At 40.6% G+C, this 20918-nt stretch overlaps 1 protein-coding gene across 7 annotated transcripts in view; it reads right to left on the reverse strand.

The window, feature by feature from the left end:
- Positions 1 to 1529: 1529 nt before the first annotated feature.
- IPCEF1 (interaction protein for cytohesin exchange factors 1) overlaps positions 1530 to 20918 on the reverse strand; it is an 88199-nt gene continuing 68810 nt past the window's right edge. For 6 of the 7 annotated variants that reach the window (XM_075413827.1, XM_075413828.1, XM_075413825.1 and 3 more), the window contains exons 10-12: positions 20143 to 20509; positions 10796 to 10989; positions 1530 to 7274 (exon numbers count right to left, since the gene is read on the reverse strand). In XM_075413827.1, coding sequence (XP_075269942.1) covers positions 7074 to 7274; positions 10796 to 10989; positions 20143 to 20509 — 762 coding nt within the window. In that variant the 3' untranslated portion in view covers positions 1530 to 7073. The remainder of the gene's footprint in view (positions 7275 to 10795; positions 10990 to 20142; positions 20510 to 20918) is intronic. The other variant, XM_075413830.1, reaches the window with a different exon arrangement.

Here is a 20918-nt window from a genome sequence, read left to right on the forward strand (position 1 = left end):
CAAATAGGTAACCTCTTGAGCACAGGAAGATAATATAGGAACTTTCCCCCTGACAGTAGGCACTGTCTTCCAGCAATAAGACTCAGCTCATGATAATAATGTCAGAAGAATGATGACTGAGCCTTTCCAAAATGTGAAAGGATGAAATAGGGTCAGATGCCAGGAACGGCACCTTTGCCCACTGTGTTGCCAGTGATCATATTGACCCCAAACTCCTGCAAAATGTCTGGAAGCCCAGGGAAGCCCAGCATTGGTTTTTTTTGTTTAAAGAGACGAAAGACAGATGTCCAAATCATGATGAGCAATTAATTTCTATTCTTATAAAACTTTGGAACCGGTTATATTTTGTACAGCCACAGGAGGGTGTAAATCAAAACCCAGAGGAGAACAGCAGGCAGTCCAAGCTGGCGAGGTGTGGTTTCATAGGTAGCGTAAAAGGGTGCACATATGGTGCTCCAGCCCCAGTCACTGCCTCTCTCATGCCTGCACCAGCATCCCACAGCAAGCATGCCAGGAAGGATCCTAAACAGAGCATTGGTGTTTGTAGATATCGGCTTTCAGGCCCAGAAACAAAGCTTCTGTCCACGCATCAGGCGTGGAAAGCAAGAGCGCAGGCTAAAGTCACAGTAAACTCCGCATGAAAACAGCTCCCTCAGGTTGTCTTCACAACAATGCGTTGCAGGGGTAAAAAAGGGAAATCAACACTTAGTGAAAGTGAAGCTACAGCTTGGCAGGAGGCTGAGTCAAGCCAATGCTCTACTTCTAAAAGGAAGATATCCTCCTCTTCCCTCCCGCTTATGCAGCTCTTCTTCCTTCTGCTTCTGCCTACAGAATCCAGCTGCCTCCCTCTTGAGGGCTCTGGCAGGCACTGAACTTCTCCATAAGCCAATTTTATTCACCATCGCAGTACATGACTATCCAGCTTGCTGTGTCTATTCTTTGCTGCCTGACTCGTTTGAGCTGATAGAGGTGCCATGTGATGAGCAGATTAGCCCAAGACAAGCAGTGCGAGCATGTAGCAGATTGGGGGAACAGAGGGGGGCAGGGACATTCTTCCTTCGGGGCAGTTGAGCCCTTAGACAAGCTCATTTCTTAGGAAACACACCTTCACTGTGCTGCTATCTGGCTCACCTACCCAGCTGAACAGAAACTCTTTCAACAAAGATCCCAATCCTCTTTTAATTGAAACAGGCTGCTCTGTGAGCTAAAAAAAAAATAAAATCCAGCAGTGTCCCAGGCCTGTCAGAAGAGACTATCCTTCCTTAATTGGTTGCTGTAACCACCCTTAAAGAGAGTTAAGTAATTTAACAGCAGTTTCAAAAATTACATTGCCAACTGTTGGAAGGCATTCTTCAGTCAGACCATTCATTGACTCTTCCCGGTTCCAGATTATTCAACTTAATAGTAGTATTAGTCCCAAGGGAAAATTGCTTTTTTAAAGGACCAGTAAACCCTAATTTTATTATACAGCAATAAACTGAAAAATTTGCCGTGAAAAGTGAAAAAAAGGCTGAGCAAAATATTCTCTCATTTCAGTTTTTAATTGACAAGTGCAAACATAAGGCTCTCATTCTGCAAGATGTGTGTATCATTCCATTAAAATCAAGTCACATGTGTGGGCAACAAGCAGTGAAAAGGCAGTGCTGAGTGCAAACATTGTGCTTCAAGTTTGAAACCAGTGAAAAAAAAATAGACTCAGCAGATAAAATACCAAATTGAGATTCCATATAATTTCATGGTGCTGCAGGCCCTGCCCCTGCCTAACAGATCTGCTTGCAAATACTTCCTTCCCTGTCTACACAGAGGGTAATGGAACAGACACCCCCATTCCTCAGCACTGGAAGCTTTGCACAAGAGCACTGCTGTTAGTATGCACATATGGCATTTCACCCGGTGAGCTGTTTTACCAAATAAGTAAATAAAGTGACTTACCTGAATCTTTCCTAGACTAGTGCTAGTTTCTCTTCACGTGAGAGTGGGAGACGTATTTTCATATCCTCTTTTCTTTAGTTTTAGGTGGGGGAAGGTAAAACTGCATAAGCAACTTCAAGAGTCAGAATAATTTGTGTAGGTCCTAAGGCATCTAGGACACAGGGAGTGTTAGAGTTCACATGGTTCCTAAGCTGTGGTCTGATGCCGTAAGCTATCTGCCCTATAGAAATGCCATACAACTACATCCTCAGAATGGACGTTGTGTGGGCCACATGGGGTACTTCAGCCTCAGATGCTGTGGTAGCTACAATGGTTTCCCAGAACAAAGGATTTTCTGCATTAGAGGCTGAGTCATCTGAAGTCAGTCATTTCGAGGTAATACATCAAGGTTGATGAACTATCAGTGAATTGCGTATTTCATTTCTGCCAGCTTATAAGCCACTCCTTTTGGATTTTTACCAAGAAGAAATAAATTATTAAAAAAATAAAAAAATCACTCCTCCAGAGCACACAGGTCTTGGAACTTCTCCCATAGCAAATTTCAAGGAATGTAGTACTCTCCTCAACACCTGACAATCTTTTTTCAGTGTTGAAATGCCTAGATTTTGGCAAGCTTGACTCCCATTACCTTTATGCACAGAGAAAACACTCCGCCTGGTCTTAGGTCAGAGCTTTTCTGTTTTGTTTTTCCTTTTCTTTTTTTCACCTCAATTTTGTTTTAGTTAGTAATGAAGCTGGTTCTTAAAAACACAAAAATGTGGCAGCTTGGAGCAGACCAAAATGGAATATATCCTCAAGCCACCAAGGAAATGCTGGCTGACATCTTAAAATGTCTGCTGCTTCAAAATGCCCCACACATAACAGGAAATACCACTTTGGCTCTACTACAAGAAAACCATTTTGGCTTCCTGTTAACAGAAAGACATAAATGAAGTAAGCCCAGGCTCTCATTGCAATCAGTCACATTTGTACCAAAAAAGCAAAACAAATAAAAAAGGCAAAACCCCAAATTTTAACCACAGTACATGGAGTTCTTCACATAGAAATATGCTTACATGGATTCTCTTGCTACTTTAAGAGTTAAAAAATACAAGTTTTTATGTTGTGTCTGTAATAGGCATGTAAGCTTACAGGCTCACACAATGGATGTAGCATGCCCATAATTTTTCCTAGTTAGAAATCATGTTAAATTCCGAAATTCCACATAGTTTCAAATCAAATACCACCTCTTTTCTTCCCTTCCCTCCCTGGGGGTCCCAAAGCAGCTTGGTTTCTCCAAAAATAAAATTGTTGGGTGAGGGGGTGGGAGGGGAGGTTGTAGCACATCATTTATTCCTGTTTAGTCCTGTTTCAGGCAAAACCCAGTGTTGAGTAAATCATCAGAACAAGATGCAGAAATTATTCACAGTCCCCACATGAAACCTCTCCCATCTTAGGAAAGGAAATGTGATCCCAGCTCACTCTTGTAGCTCATGAGATCTACACCACCAACACAGATTCTATTTCAAGAAAAGCCACCAGAGACAGGGTGCAGAAACAGCTAAAGTTAGATATTGTCATTAGTTACTCCAAAATCTGTGCTGCTGGACCAATGTGTGCACCAATACCAAAAGGCTTTACCGACAAAGGAATAAGTTTGCACGTGCACACTTCCATCCACACACTTTCTCCTGAAAAAAAGTACACAAAACAAATCCCATGAGGCAGATAGTTAAAAACTTTTAGACATGCACTAGGGATGCACGCTTTCCCTACGCTATGAGTCAGTAGTGCAGGCCTTCAGAATTCAGGCCAACAGATGCCATTTACCCCAAGCATCACTGAGTGGAGCACAGAGTTGTCGAAGTTTCTCCTGCTGAGGTGACTCCCCATTGCATCCACTGTTTGTAGCTGTCGGCTTCTGTACACTTCTTTCTTCGACTGTGGCTTTCACGCTGCTGCGCAGCCTGTTGTGATGAATCCAGCACCAGGTCAAAACCGTCACATTAATTAGCAGTGCTGGAAGATGAATCCTATTTTACTACAGTTTTCACTTCACATTTCCCAAACTTGCCATTTGTTTTGAGTCTTAACAGTAGCTGAGGAGAGTGGAGATAGACTCCTAGCATTGCACTTGCATAAAACCCACACATTTGTTTTCTTGAACACATAGAAATTTGTTAAAATAACAACTGCATTAAAGTAACCCTGTTCAGGACCTTTCTGTAATTTTCAAAGAGGATGATACAGCGCTTACTCTGCAGGTTTTCAAAAACTCAGCAGTTCAACAATAAGTATCTACTCACCATCTGAGAGTCATTTAAAATCTATTTTGGGCTACGTAACCTTATCAAAACCAATAGCAGAGTTTGGGCAGTTCAAGGACATTTGTCTGTATTTGGGAAACCTGTTTTGTACATGCTTAGAAAAGCACAGTGTGAAAACAGCCAACACAGCACGTGCAGGCCACATAGTGCTTTCCTGTGTATAGTGCAAATCTACTTCAGCAAACAGAGTTGATTAGGACTTTGCTCAGAACTGCAAGGCACTGACCAGCCTGGCTCAGTTCTACAGGCCGCTTAAGCACGTGCTTGTTTTCAAGATCTAAGTGGAGATGCTTTTGAAGAAAAGTGGTGATTACATGTTTTGTTTCATGAAAAACTGAATGGTTGGCACCTGCAAGAGAAAATCTGAAGTGTACATTCAATTTGACCTCCATTATTTATCAATTATTTAGCACCAAGTAGTTAAAATTCAGATGGACTAAGCAGCTTAATCCCTACACTCCTAACTTCCAGTTTGTGCTCAGCAGTTAATTGACATCCTGTCAAATTCAGGGGTTATCCCTCTCCCACCTATGCATCTGCTTTGAAGAATTTCCTTCAGGAGCAGGACACTCACAGAAGTCCAGTGTCTAGAAGGTCTTCTGGGAACAGTGAAAGATAAAAAAACCTTAAAATGGGCTCAATTTTTAGGAAGCGATTACTCTCAACCAAGTTGTAACAGGTATTGAGCTTGCTTAATTTCTATCACCTTCTAGTTAGAATTACTGAAATGATGAAATCACCGCTCATATGACAACCTTCTGAGAACAATAATAGCTTTTTAACCAACCTGGGTTTTATATCTGCTTCCCCATTTAGTCATTGTCACCCACTTCCAGATCTCAGCTAACATTTGTTCCCCACCAGCAGATTAGCCCTAATTATTAAGTCCTGACCCAATATCAGCTCTTACCCCTCACACTCCTAAACCCTATTATACCTGAGACAGTGATGCTATCCAAAGCATAGCTCTGCTTCTGCATTCAACCAGCCCATTTCCCCTGACCCTCTCCCATTAAAGCCTATATCAAAGGAGCCTACATTCTTCCTCTGATTGTAGCTTACTGTCTGCTTCTCAGTTCTTACACTCCACACAGCCTTAACTGCAATTTTGTTATGCATTGAGACATAATTCCATGTCTCTATTTTAATAGGAAAGCTGCTGAGTGTTAAAAATGCAATATCAACAGTCAGACATCACTACACAAGTGGAAAAGATTTCACTTTCCCATTAACACTATTAACTTGTTTTCTCAATCAAGCAGTGAAAAAGCATATAATATACAAAGACTGGTGACTATGGCTGCATCTGTATAGTGTATTTTGCTTTAAAAGGTAGACTGTGTTGAAAACTAATGGCAAAGAATATCTTTACGAAATAGCCAACGGAAGTGAAGATTGCCACAGTTCCTGTAGTGGCATTAATTTGAGAACAGTGGGCTAACTCTTGCTTTTCAAAATTCAGCAGTTTTCAAACTTCCTCATACTTGTACACATGCAGAAGATGTGAAGGCAAAAAATCCAAACCTTGTACTGAGGACAATGAAGCCAAAAAGTTATGAACCTGCAGCAAAACCTCTTAACACTTATTTCTGTTTGCCCAGAGGGAAATCCAGGCATTTTATAGAAAAGTGCTTTTCCTGCCCTAAACTGTACAAATTTTCTGCATCTAAAACTCAAAGCTGGAAATACAGAAGAAAAAGTTAGAGCAGATGTACAGCGGAATCTCAGTTATAGAGTCATTACTGTGATTCATAATGGAACAAAAAACAAAGAAGGATCTCAAGTTGACCTGTAAGCACTCTCATCTGGGTGGGTCTGGTCCATGTGTGCCTATCTACATTAGGAAATACAGCATATATAAATATATAAATAAAACATATATACAGTAGTCACATTCATATAAGCCAGAAAATGACATATATTTACAAAAATATTTGCAGCTATATTTTACACTTTCAGGTCCACATCAAGATTTCAATTATTTAACTTCTGCCTTGTGAACTTGATCACCTTCCCAAGTAGGAATCTAGGATGAACTTGTACCTTATATATTCGCAATTGTCAAAAATAAGAAAGAGAAAATAATCTTCCAAGGAATTCTGCCCAGTCCATAAGAAAAGTTGAAACTTATTGAAGCATTAGCTGCCTCACTGAAGAGTAAATACATGTTAGCAAACACTGAGATACCTTCTCTTCTTCATGTAGAAAGCCAGTACCTTGGTCTAGTCCATAAATAAATTTGAAACTCAGAAAACATCAGGCAGAGCACAAACTGGATGCCTGACAGCTCTCTGTAGTATAAACTCATGCGTAATTACTATTCTATTTGTTTCAGTTGAAACTGGTAGAGTGGTGAAAGTGAATGAATGTAGAGATGAAAATGCATACATCAGGTTACCTTACAGGGTAAAAAGGTAGAGAGTAGACTACATAATTCTGTTGGCATTGCTGTAGCTTCCTTTAACAGTAAGTTATGTGTTTAAAACAACCCCAAGGATCTCACATTTATACAGTTCATATTATACAGTTCTGTGATTTCCAGGAGTTGGACATATTCAATTTACTTCTCCGAAGATGGAAAAACATTTCTTTGCTGCTTCACGAAATAGTCTTCTTAGGTATGCAGCCCAGGTTCGGGCACGCTTTTGTAATTTGGGGGATTTGCCCTTTTGACATGAAATAAGTTTTGCAAGAGAAATTAAAACTTTGGAGAAGGGATTGTTTTCCTTTCAAAGAACACTTGGAAAAAACAAACCTCAAAATGCAGCAGTTTAAAGTGCCTGTATGTGAAGTCCCATGGGGAAAAATCTTGCCATGAACCATTGAACCCTGGCCTCAGATAGCACTTTCAGCAATAGGCTGTGGAGTCATCTCCTGCTCCTCGCTATTCTCTGTGGACACGTCCTGGACCTCCTGCTGCTGATAGATATCTTGGACCAGCATGATGTTTGTGTTCCTCCACTCTCTGTACTTCATTGCCGTCAACTTTGGGTCTTCTAGCAACTGGTTAATTGTGGCCAGGTCATGTTCCTTACACTAGGAAGAGAACAAGTGGTTATTTCCCACAGAAACTGTCAAGCTCGTTGTCCGTAACAAAAACACTTTGGGAACATTAGAGAACCATGTCACAAGGAGATGGCCAATTATCCAGCCTCTTGGCAACTTGTTCCCATTTCTAGAATCTAGATCATCAATGTGAAGTCCACAGCAGAAATTCATCCCAGTTGAAGGCAAGACTGTGACTTCAGGTAGTGTTTTTTTTTTATAGGATTCTTTGGAAAACTTCATGAGAGAGAATTCTTGTGAAAATTAGACATTGTTACGCTGTCTCACAACAAGCTAGTACTTGCGTGATAGACATAACAGCATGTATTTCTATAGTTCACACCAGTTCCAGCCTTCTCAAAAAATACTTATTCCCTGATAATATTATAAATGGCTCTTCTCCGAGAGCTAGACAGAAAATAATTTTGGATGTAATTCACGCACCGGCAGTAGAGTTTCTGGATGGCTAGAGCACATGTGGCTGCTAATACATCTACAGCCAGCTACTACTAACAAATCTGGTCTCTACTTTTAAACAAGAGCAGCTCAGACCATGTATTGCAGGCACCCTGGTTCAATCATGAGACAAACAGTTACTGATACAGGGAGACTGAGATCCTGTATGTCACAGAATCACAGAATGGTTGAGGTTGGAAGGGACCTCTGGAGGTCATCTGGTCCCATTCCCCCTTGCTCAATCAGGGACACCTAGAGCAGGCTGCCTGGGACCACGTCCAGATGGCTTTTGAGTATCTCCAAGGATGGAGACTCCACAGCCTCTCTGGGCAACCTGTGCCAGTGCTTGGTCATCCCCACAGTAAAAAAGTGTTTCCTGATGTTCAGAGGGAATCTCCTGTGTTTCAGTTTGTGTCCATTACCTCTGGTCCTGTCACTGGGCACCACTGAAAAGAGCCTAGCTCCATCTTCTTTGTACACTCCTTTCAGGTATTTGTATCCATTGATCTCCTCACATTTTCTGACATAACAAACCACTTTGCTTTTCCAGCTCTTAGTGCCTATCCATGGAGTGGATAGAGAAGCCCTATTTAGCAGCTACAATTTCTTAATGGAGGCACCGTGCTGCAGTAACAAGCCTTTACTGCTTTTGCCTGGCTCCATCCCCCTCAGTCTGTGTGTTAAAGCAATGGAACAGTTCTCATCATCTTCTCCTGCTGCCACCCGTTTCATCATGTCTGAGGACACTGTGGTAGTGGCTGCCTTGAAAACACCCTGAAAATACTCCTACACATTCACAACACTTCCCCGATAGTAGCAATCAGCTGCTTACACATCCATATCCCACTACTACTCTAATGAACTATGAACTACTCTAATGCCTGTGATGCCTGAGCTACTTTTGAAACAGAAAAGCTTGTTGAACTGTTGGTTTACACAGGTCCTACCCTCAAGACCTAGTGCCAGCCCTTGTAAGAGGGCTTCTGGCATCGATGCAGAGATATGTGCAGTTAGTCTAATAGAAGAGGAGATAGGGAGGTAGAAGGGACAGAAGAGTATTCCCAGTGGACAAACTTGGTGGCAAAAGACCATGCCGTGGAATTTTTCTGTAGCACTAAATCTATTTCCCACATTCATTAAGACTGCGATGCATTTGCACACAGCTTCCCTCTCTTCCAAACTATCCAAAGCATGTTTTGTTAATGATATATTGTGACAGCAACATCAATCTGTTGTTAAAGACATGGAGTCAAAAGTCCAAAATTAAAATTGCCACTGAACCTTGCATAAATCACTTGTCTCAAACTAATAGGGTTTTGATTAAAGCAGAATAAATGTGGATCATACGCAAAACTTCCCTGATTTTTAAGTTTCCAATAGATCATTTCCAATTATCTCATGTCTCATGTCATACGTTAAGAAAATTTACTTTAAAAGCACATAATCCCACTGATGCAAAGAATGTGGCCCTTTCCCACTGCAGGCATTTGCCTTTCAGACAGGCTAACTTAAACACTGCTGTGTACAGAACTCTGTATCTGTGTGAAAATGTCTGTGCTATATTTGTTTTGTCAATACTCCAATTTCTTAGTTTGAAGAAAGCAAAAAAAGATCAACACATTTTATACATTATGAACACTCTAAAAATGTTTTTTTCCATATTAAATGCAAGTGTTAAAGAAGTCTAAGGTTATAAACACTACTAATAACAAGTTACACAATACTCCCGTGCTAAATCAGTGCAGAGCTGTCCTCCTTGCTCATGTCTGGCAGTAAGGCTTCTAGGCTTTCATTCAGCTTCATACTAATGAAATTGATTGTCCCACAAGATACAACTGCTTTCTACTAACTGGCTCTTAGATTTATTAAGTGAGGCTCCCATTGGGGTAAACTGCAGTATGTTTCTATATCTAGCTTCCTGTCCCATTAAATAGGGAGAGTTTTTAAGCAAACTTTCTGTTATATGGTGGGCTCACTTTACTGCTGATGTAGGTGAATACGGCCATAGTCAGTAATGTCACTGAAGAATCTGTGATGCTGAGGAGAGATTTCACCATGTCTCATACAGACCCTAGAAGCCCTACAGCAAGGAGAATGCCCATATTCCCACTTGTCTTTTGAATTGTATCTTTAGGAAGTTTAATACAGGCCAGGGTGCCACAGCCAAGCTCCTCTTCCCACTAACAATCAATTCAGTGATTGTGCTGGTAGGAGACGTTTTTCATGCATTTCTCCAGCGTATCATGCCTGAAACCAAACACATGCACTTGAAATAAGATACTCAATTCCTGCTTCTAATGCATACAAAAAGAAACAAGTGAAGCTCCAGGTTTGCATTTATTCATTCTTCTCCTTGCAATTTAAGTTTTATGGTTAAGCTTTCTGTTTCCCTCAGTACCACTCAGAAGCAGGCTTTGAAATCCCGTGACACTTGAAATTATGCTGGCAAGTAAACAGCCTCATAAATCCGCTTACTCCAGATAGATTTACTGGCCCTTTCATGGAACGTCCCCTAAACCCCTCCACCCCTCCAGTTCATGATATGTTTCCAACATAAAAGCAGGATGCTTTTGTTATTAAAAATATTTTAGTTACAGGAGGTCTTTACAATAGCTTTGGCACATCCTGTACATTCTCCAATAATCACATAAGGAAAACTTTTTTTGGCTCACGGTCATTTTCATGTCCTTTATCATCAACATTCTTTGTCCGCTCTTCCTTTTTTAAGGCTCCCCTGTTTAGTGCATTCAGCTGAGCTTGCACATTTTCCAGCTAAGAGAAACTTTCTTTATTAAATTTTCCAAATGGGCTGGAAGGAACTTCTGCAAGAAAAGTCCCTTCTGAACTACTGGCTCTGCTTCCATTTCAGGTTTAACAACAAAACGCAGATCAGTATTCAGAATGAAGTAGAAAACAATTCCAAAAACTTAACCAAATTCTCTGGGGCTTTAAGTAAATATGTAATTAGAATTTGGCTGAAATCTGGGCTTACTTCTTTTTTCAGCCAAACTGTTTCTTTCTCTCAGGCTTTTTCTTGGCTTGCTCTGAGACCTCACCTTTAACGTGCTGTTCAGCATTCGAATCTTGTGGAGTTTCTCATTAATGGAGGGGTTTTTGCTACGTTTGATAAATGACTTTCTAAGCTCCTTCTTCGTTGACAGCCGACGATCACCAATGGGAGACAGGCTTGCTTGTTCTAATGACTTGTAAAGTCGCTCCATCTCATCATCATCACCACATTTTTCCTGATCTGCAAGGAGAAGAACAAATCGGGTATGAGAACGTGAATATGGCAGCAGATAGCAGAAATGTTAAGTTCAGCCACCGGGAAGGCTCTTAGCCAAGTCAAAAGCTAATGGTATTAGAGTTAAAACTAAGAGCAATTTTTAGGGTAATTTATAGCGTAATAATGCACATGAAAAAGACATACTACCAGATTCAAATGTTTTTAAGCATCAGGTCATGATTGAAACAGATACAAGCGTGTATTTCCACTGATAGAGTGCCACTTTAATGCTCTGAACATATCACAGACTTTGATCAACTGTCACTGATGCTACATTTGAATGAACACGAGTTTGTTGGTATCTACATCCATTCACCTTTCCCTGCATGCTGCACAGAGTGAATTACATTTCTACCTGGCAACTCACAGGTCAAATTCTATTTGGTATACCAATTCACTGCCAGGTTTTGGTAATTATTGAAACTAGAGTTTAAAAAAACTGAGCAATGAAATTAAACATTTCAGGGGCCCCAAAAGAAGATCCCTTGAAAACAGATTAAAGCAGGAATCCTTGGGGCATCTGATGCCTAACCCCTGAGTTTCACAAATTGAAGCACAGAATTTGGTTATGGTGCCTCACAAGCCTTGATTATCTCCACCTTAATTATTCTGATGGGTCCCAAGATGCAGCACCATGTTTCACAACAAAGAGGGAAAGAAAGGAAAAGCTAGTAGGCAGCTGAGAATGCAATAGCATAAAGATAAAAATTGAAGCAAAGACATTTTTCAAAATAAAACAACTTATAAATGAACAAACTAAAAATGTACCAGACATACACAGGGTCATTTTGGCAGAAGGCCATTTTCAGTGACAGACTGCACAACTCACTTCTTGTCCCTCAGTCCACATTGCAAGAAAGGAAAATCTTAAAGATACTGGTGTTTTCAGGGTGCTAATGAGTCCTTCAAGATCCTCTGGGATAACATTTGTTTTTATTTCACTGGGGATAGTATTGGTGATTCTTCTCGACTGCAGTCCTCCATGTGCCAGTCAAACTGGCTGAGCACTTTTTTCATTTACGGAAAATCAACTTCAGGCAGCCAACACTTTTTGAACAAAAGGAAGAAATCCTTTTTTTCACTCATACTGCAGCAAAAGGACTTCTCCAACATGTCAGCACACTGAGGCTGTCTCTTATCTTTTCCATGTTTTAAAAAGTCAGCATCCTCCTACACTTCTGTTCTTTCTAAATATTAAGACTAAAAGAAAGGTTTATGATATGCTACAAATATTTGCCTTCCCTATGTTGCTGGCCTTTTTTTCACTACTTTGTGATTATAAAAAGCCTGCTGTAACTTAACAAGAGCTAAATATAACTTCCAACATTGGTACAGTGCTGGGGGAGGAAAAGGAGAACTGTTGTATACTTAACAAGCTTCAGGAAATAGAAAAAAAATGCAAGTGTAAGGCATAAAACATGGCAGTAGTATTTCCTGAAAACTGTCATCTCGTGCCATGAGGCTCGCAATTATAACCAATTTCCTGCCTACTTTCTTGGGATGAAGCAGCTGTTTGTTTCATTAGCCATCTCCTGCACAAGACTGGCTAAGCTCTACTGTAGACATCACCAACCAGGACTGTACACACTATCACTTTCAGAGATAAACTGACCTTTATCAGATATCCAAGAAAGAGTATAGAAGAAGAAAAAAAAATTGCATTGATCCTGTCCAGTGACTTTAAAAACAATCAAGCCATGGGGGACGTAAGGTCCCTGCTCCAGGTATTTTCTGAGGTTAACCTATAGTGCTCGTCAGTGTCCTAAAAGGGTTAACAAAGCAGCAAGTGTGAGAAAACACCCTCACTAAACACTCTGCTTCCATGCTAAGTGCTCTGATGTCTTCCATGCACTTGTGGGTGAAGGTGACGAGGACAGTAATACTCAGCAGAAGTTGAGGAGGACAGTAATACTCAGCACAGAACAAGATGGAGCCAAAGTCAGAAAAGCCCTGCCAAAGGCTCTCAGATGACGCACTTGACCAACAATACGCACTCAGCTCCTGCATTCTTTTGAGATTGAAACCTTAAACACCTCTCCTATTTCTTATTCTTCCACCACTCTCACCCCCAAAAGATTGATCAGGGTCAGGTAATTACAGAGGGGAAGGAATACACGAGATACTTCAGATCAGGTGGATGAAGGGAGTGACAATGGAGCAGCTAAACGGGATTTCAGGAAACAGCTGGAAAACAAGCATGAGTGAAACCTACTGGCTTTGTAGAGCCAGGTATGAGTTATATAGTACTTTTTTCTCCATCTTTGTGTGCACTGATGAGCAGCGAACTTCTCCCACAGCATTTAAAAGACAACAAAGCAGTATCTTAATACTGTGTTTTTGTATAGAAGCAGATACTGTTGCTGTTGACAAAGAGTAGGTCTGCCAATAAACCTCTAGAAATTGAGGCCAGACTGTCTGATACCTATCTGAACTTTCACCTTCACTGTCATGAGTTCCCCTGAGCCTAGCTCAGAAAGCAAAAGCCCATGCTTTGTAGACTTGAAGCTGCCACTGAACACAATAGATAGATGCTGTAAATCCAAAAGGAAGAGAGGTAGTGGGGGAAAGGGAGAGGCATTATGCCTAGAAATCAAGTAACAAGCCCAATAAAATGATCTGTGATAAGAAAATGTATTTCTCCTCACTCACACAATGGTGCATTACAGTATTTCACAAGCCTCTTAATGCCATGAAGGTAAATGAAGAAAGCACTACCGGTAGTTTGCTTGCTTGTTTTCCCCACAAAACACCCAAGAGAAAATTAAGGTTGGATAACAGAGATAAAGCAATGTGACTCAAGGCTTAAATACAGACTGGACTTTTTCTCCAGCTTCAAACATTCACACAGCACATTTTCCCAGAACTTTGTATTGCTGAACTCCCTTGCACCTGGAGTCAGAGCACTGGCCTGCAGATAATCAAGTGTCTAACAGAAGCACAGGCATTCACAAGTTCTGTATATTTAGGCTTCAGTGATTTGGATTCCTCCTGTGAACCCTGGGCTGTCTAGACCATACTACTGAATTGTTACAATATATTTGCTTTCCATTACAACGTAAAAATTTACATAAAAAGCACATAGTGCACAAGATCAGGCCCCAGTGTAAAAATGAACAGATTGTCTGTGTCAGCCTCCCAAAGACAAATGTACCACCCCTACTCTGAGCTTTATTAACCTCCAAAGGTTTGTAATGATGAATACATTACGCTGACAAAAATTCTTAAGAACATGGACAGGTTGGGCCCCACTAGCACTGCTCTGGAGTGAGTCTCTCCATCCGGGCCACACAGCTAACGTCAGGCATGTTCAAAGTCACTTCAAAATATAATATTGCAAATTATCTCTTCTACCGGTACTCTTTAAGCTAAGCACTTTCCGTCTCAGGCACGCAAGTTCAGAAACTCAAATGCTACTACAGCACTTCTTTATCTCATCCTATTCTAGAGATAAAACACATTCAGTTTTCTCTCAGGACCTACTAAAGAATTAGTGGTAAGGAACAAATGGCAACAGTGGAAGGATATTATATATTGTGTGCTTTTATGAGCATGTACATGCACACAGGAGAATGCTTGCGTTGTGCACTTTTCCCTTCCCTTGGCAGTGTTAACTATAAGCAATTCTGTTGAGTGATGCCACAGGAGGGATCAGTCTTCCTGGGCTGCTGCGTAGCGCCCTTCACTCACAAGCCTTGCAGCCTGCTAAACCTTCATAGCACTTCTATAAAAATTATATAGTATTGTATGGCTCTCAACTTTGTCAGACTCAACAGTGGGAGAAGTGGAAAAGAACCAGTGCTGATCTGAGGAAAAGGGAAGTCCTGACCTGAGCTATTTTAACATTCAAGAGAAAGAGACCGTCTAGGTTGGGGTGAGGAGAATAAAGTAATATTTCAGGCAAGTCAGAACTTCTGACAAAATCTGTTTCAGGAGAAGTAAAACACAATTTTGTGGCTTGATGCCACTTGTCTGGAATTTCCCTCTAACGTAAAGAAGATATCACAGACAGGAGCAAGCTGCCAGATGTTCAACACGCCAGTTCTTCACCTCTTCAATTTTCAGCTTCCACTGTCCTTATGGCCAGCTTGCCACAGATGGGAGACATTAAGGTATTGAGACTCCCCACCTTGCAGCAGTAATACAGGAGCCTGCCCGAAATCTCAACTTTAATACTCTTTAAGCCTACAAAACTGACATTATCCAGAACTTTTCAAAAAGCAGCTGTGAAAAATCAAGCTGATTGTTTCCCAGAGGTAAAGATACAGAAATTGGCAATGTTTGACAGAAAGAGCATTTTGCATTGAAAACCACCTCCAACAGAACATATCTTATTAACTCTAAGCAGAAATGTAAATAGTTATTCTCCCATTCTCTAACTGAGATCTCACAGCTCTCCAACTGTGTATTAATCCCAGGGAAAAAAAAAAAATCTGCTTCTTCCTCTTATCTTTGCTACTTGTAGCTGATTCTGCCAAAACATTTGATGCCAATGGGATAACATATAGAACCAGCTGGGGACAGGAGAGGAAAAAATCATAAACCACTTTTGCCCATACCTACCTACCTACACACACCACTCCACACCCATCCATTCTGCATAGTGGTAGTTGATTTCTCAATGGGAATATGACAACATCTCAAGGAAATCACATTTTCCACAGAACAGAAAAGACAGGAAACATTTGAATTAGGAGGGCATAGCTTAGGCAAACACCTTACTGGCAAATGTAGAAATAAAGGTAGGAGACAGTGAGAGAAAATAACAGGAAAAGTGTGTTAACACCACCAGTTAGATGCTCTTGACTATAATGCTATAGCAAACTCAGCAGTGAGGGATGCCATTTTAACAAACTGTGACTGAACTGGAAACAACACAAGAGAGTCACAAAACCGTAACACCATGCTTTCGTAGTAATTTCCAAAGCCTTTATGATGAGTAGCAAAATAATCATTCAAACACAGTTTTTTCTCTCCACAGTTGTTCTTGCCATAGGCATACTTCTTGGCTAGTCTCAGCTACAATCTAGCTATTTTCTGTAACTTTTGCAGAAGGAACAAAAGGGCCAGAGCACACCAGAGAATCTGTTCTGGCTATTACTGGCACAGGCAGACTTCAGAGGGGAAAAGGATGTCAGTTCTGAGAAAAGAAGGAATTGACTGCATCCAGCTCCTATTTAACCAACTCCTTCCCACAAAACCAACCCAGACAAAATTCAAATGGTGCGTGAAAAGCTTTTCAGGTTTTTCAAAATACCAGCACACACCAGATCTTCTACCAGCTACTGTGAGCTAAGATAAAATGAATAAGCCAGAAGTGGTGCCATAAGAATTCCTTGCCAAGACACGTTAACTTCCCATGATCATAAAACCCTCAGAAAATGCAAGGAAGAAGGATGTTATTGCTGTAGTAGAAGATCCCTAAATAAATACAAACACACATTTCTCCGTTCTTATAGTAACCTCTCAGTTTCCGTGGCTTCCTTTTGTTATCATAGTTTTTGATGATGGTGGTGGTGTGTCATAGTCAGATAGTTTTTGTTCTAGCGGTTGCCAGAAGAAATACAAAGGATGGAGTTTGGCTGCAGAGTGCATCTAGTCATCCCAGACAGGACAAGGCCAGCTTCTGGATATAGAGCACGTAGTCAGATAGTTGTTTGTATGCTCAGCCGTTTCTTGTTTGCCTTTCAGTTTCTTTGTGTCACAGGCAGCTTTGAATCCTTTGTCACTCTGCTTGTAGCAAGCTGCAACATGGAAGTATTTAATATTCCTGCAAAGTAAATGGAAACCTAATGCTGATCTCCTTTCAAAAGAGAAAACTGTTAAACTCTCCTTTTTTGTACCTTTGTCTTGCCCCCTGGTACGTAACCTCTTCCCAGTAATCAGCGCTGAGTATTAAGGCTTAGAATTATCATAACACCACCAAGAATGGCTGGAAAGTTTGTTAAAAATATCGTATGATACAGCTCCTTGCACCAGACACTTAGAGTTGCTTAGCACATTTCATTAAATACTTTTCACTGAAAAAATAATCCATGATCATTTAGTTGAATCTGTAGTTTCTCTTGCAGAGATTCATCCATTTATCTCTGAGAATTTTTTTTCTTTGTTTAACTCATTGCTGAAGTTTCTTCACTACATTTGTATTTTCACGATAAGCTGTTCCCACAAAGCCACAGCTACTCTTTCTTCCTTCTAGGTGCCAACTTTTCATGTTTTGGCCTCTGTTTCTGGCTTTTGCCAACAAAAGTGCTCTTCAGTTCTCGAAAACTTTTGCCTCAGCTCCAGGGTGCTATCAGCTACAACCACAAATTCCTCATGGGGTTTTACTAAGCAGAATGTGGCCACAAAGCAGAGTGTGTGACAGGTTTTTTCTGTTCTTTCCAGGAGAAGGAGAGAGCATGAACACACATGAAGGCTCTGAGGGGAGTGGCTTCAAGGGGCACATAGCTGTTTCTGATAAGAGCAGGGCCAGCTTTACAAACACGGGACATGCGCCTTCAGGATAGATGCCGATGCAAGACAGACCTGTCTCTTCTGGATGTAGTCTCATTACTCTGAAACATGATGAGCTGTCAGAAATGCACTATTCAGAAGCATTGTAAAGCAAACAATATGGACTGCATTGAGGTATGCAGCCTTGTTTCGCATCAGATAACAAGGGTGTTTTTACGGGTGTTTTTATTAGTTATTGTAAGGAGGAGGATTTGCAGCTAGCATTTACTCCACAATTTGAACTCATCTCACAGTACTTGTGCACACCCCTGTCAACTAGCTGGAGGGGGGAATTCTTGGGGGATAAGCCACAGAACCAGAACTGCATCCTTTTTGAGAACTTTCATTTGGAACTGAATTGCTACTTTACATTAATCCTTTTTCCACCACATTCTCAAACTGAAGTAGCTTAACTGATCTCTTTGCAAATTATTTCATTTATTTTTTCAGTGGCCATTGGAAGGAGGGGGGGACACAACCCCGCACTGACGTGCTCCATCCTATCCCCATCCATACTATGCAGACTGATAAAGGAAAGAAAAATGCGTGTATGGTGTACGTCTCACTTGCTCAACAGCGGGTTATGATGCAGACAGCAACTAGTGAGGTTATGCAGTTTCCATAGTGACTGCCTCACTGAAATGATCTATTTCTGGAATTTCATCAGAGATCACCAGTGTGGCTAGAATGGAAGTGTTCTGCAATCAGGGTCAGCCATCAGCTAAGTAGTGAGCAACGGAAGAATTCATTTCCCCAGGAATATTTTTTGGAAAATTAAACCTTCTTGCAAATGGCAGGAATATACCAAAATGTGCCTTGCTTTACATTTTAATCCCTTTTTTACTGTTAAGTATTACTGAGTCTATCAAACTGTGCTTTAAATGACTATGAATATGTCATGCTAATTCTATGACCATCCATAAAATTATCTGTCAGCCTCAGGTTACGATGGAAAGCATTAACCTATGCATTATTGCAGGATTTCTGACAATACCAGAGTAACAGATTCTAAGCAAGAGTTTAGATTTCTGAAGAGCAATCACTGAACCTTGCTCCAAGGGATCTATAAGACACCATGACGTATATGGCCTACACTCCAACAATCCACTTGAATGTACCTAAAATTTCTTCCCAAAGGCATTACTTGGCCAAACTTAACCCAGAAAGTCAAATTACAAAAGGCAATGCACTTACTACATCTTCGTGACATTTTAATTAGGGACCCCATGTCTGCCAGCCCCAGCCATTTCCCTGATTACAGTGCCAGAGCTTATGGGAATTAGATTCCATGGGAACTCTCTCAAAACATCCACTCTTTTCCACCACATACAAATACTACATGTGCTCACTCTCAGTTTTGATTCTTATTGATCTTCATTGCGACAGAAGTCTCTAGCAGAGCAGCCTAAAAGATGGATAATGAAGCTAAGTTCAAAATACTCTGAAATTAATTTTCACTTTTCTTAAGATCTGTACTTCGCTCAATTTCCTTTTTTTTTGTAAAATCAGAAAAATATATGACAAACTAAAGGGGTGCTAACTATTGATATCTATCAAACAACTGGGAGACTGACAATGTAACTAATGTTCCTTATACTATCAGTTATGTGATTCAGCTCTCAGTGGCCAGTTCACCTACAAAGAAATACCTGAAGTTCCCAATGAGTCCAGTGCTGTTTCTTTCCAAATTTGCGTTACCTTCAGCCTAAACTTTTGGAGGCAATGTTGTTTTGCATTGAACTGAGACTACACTGCTCCTTCAGCAAAGTACTCCAAATCTTTATAAGGAATTCGAATCATGGGTAGAGCCAATGCACAAGAACATCATTCTTTCCTTATGTATTCTCTCTCCAGGGAGCATGCTGAGTATCTTCTCATTTCAGAATATTGTATGCCAGAAACGCCTCTTGTGCTTCAACTGCTTTTAATGCAGGAAGATGCAACTTTGATCAAAAGGCAAGGCACATTGCCTCGCTGTGGTAGGAGAGTTATTAACAGCAACAATGACTAAATTCTGGAACTGTGCCACCTTTTTAATTTAGCAGTACACTTTGGTAGGAGGATATCTATGCCGATACCCATTGTCTTAAACAAAATCCAGTCTTAATGGACTTTCTGATTCAGGATTGCAGTTGTTTCCCCTTGACTACAATGAAGTTCAATGAAACAAATAGGGAATACGTACTGGAAATAAATGCAACTGCTCTTATTTTTAAAATTGGATTGACCTAATCCCACGTTCACCACTTCCTAGGTATGCCATTTTGCTTAGGGTGTCAGTTCTGTGACACACTTTCTTAAATTTTTGATTCAATCCTAACTAATAAAAGACAGTTGTATTGAAATAAAGTAATAAAAATATGTCTATGATAGGATTTAATACACAGGCTATGATCTTAACATATAGGTAAAATTTGAGAAAAGCTGTAAAGGTACTTAGCAGTTAGATACTAGGTTATACACTTAATGCACCATAACCCAAATGTTTGTTATAAATGATGTACCGCTGGAAAACTCTTCAGTGAAGACCATAAAGGAAGGAAGGGGAAAGGAAGTTGAGGAAAAATCCTAAACTCCCACAGTGTATGGCTCTGCAGACAAAAGTCTCCACTTTCATTAGCTCACCTTTGGCTAGTGATCTCTGTCCTGTTGCATCTGGCACAGCTAGACAATGCGTATCCGGATCTAAAAAAGAGTTTGGGGATCCACCACTGGACTTCGAAAGCTGGATCTCCTCACTTTCTGCTGCTTCTTCAGAGTCTACTTCTGGCGGCTCATCAGAGTGAATCTGTACGCAGAAGGTTAAAGGCTGATCACCCTCTTCTGTGGCAGAGCTGTTAACTAGGTCAAGCCAGGACTGCCTCTCGGAATAAACCACTTTGGACGTCAAGGAAGAAGACGACTCTTGAGAGTTGAAAGTGCTTTCAGGAGAGGAGAGAGAACAAGATGCTTCACTTGACACCGTTGAGGTGAAAGAAGACTTCTGATCCTGCTTTCCAGGAACAAATGGAACAAATTGGGGTGGGTGAAGGGAGAGGAGAGAAAAGAAAATTGATTTTTGGAGTTATTCCTGTTCATAGGTTCTACATGTTACAGATATGCAGCTGAAATGCTAACTGACCAAAAATTGATGTAATCTGATTAATTATCCATCCAAACAAGCCTGAGGTATGGCAGCCAATCTCCTGCAGAGCAGTAGTTGCAGAACTAAGCCACAAGAAAGCCAGAGGCAAAACAGATAAAAACCTGACAATGCCTAGAAACAAAAGAAGGAAGAAAAATATTGTGTTGAATGTAGCATTACGTGCTAGGTCTCCTACTCACGCTCACTCTTTACTTTGTCTTCATTTTATTGGTCTAATCATGAGTGTGGAACGGAAAGTCTGAATTAGCCATTGAAT

Source organism: Opisthocomus hoazin, chromosome 2, assembly GCF_030867145.1.
Source record: "Opisthocomus hoazin isolate bOpiHoa1 chromosome 2, bOpiHoa1.hap1, whole genome shotgun sequence".
Lineage (NCBI taxonomy): Eukaryota > Metazoa > Chordata > Aves > Opisthocomiformes > Opisthocomidae > Opisthocomus > Opisthocomus hoazin.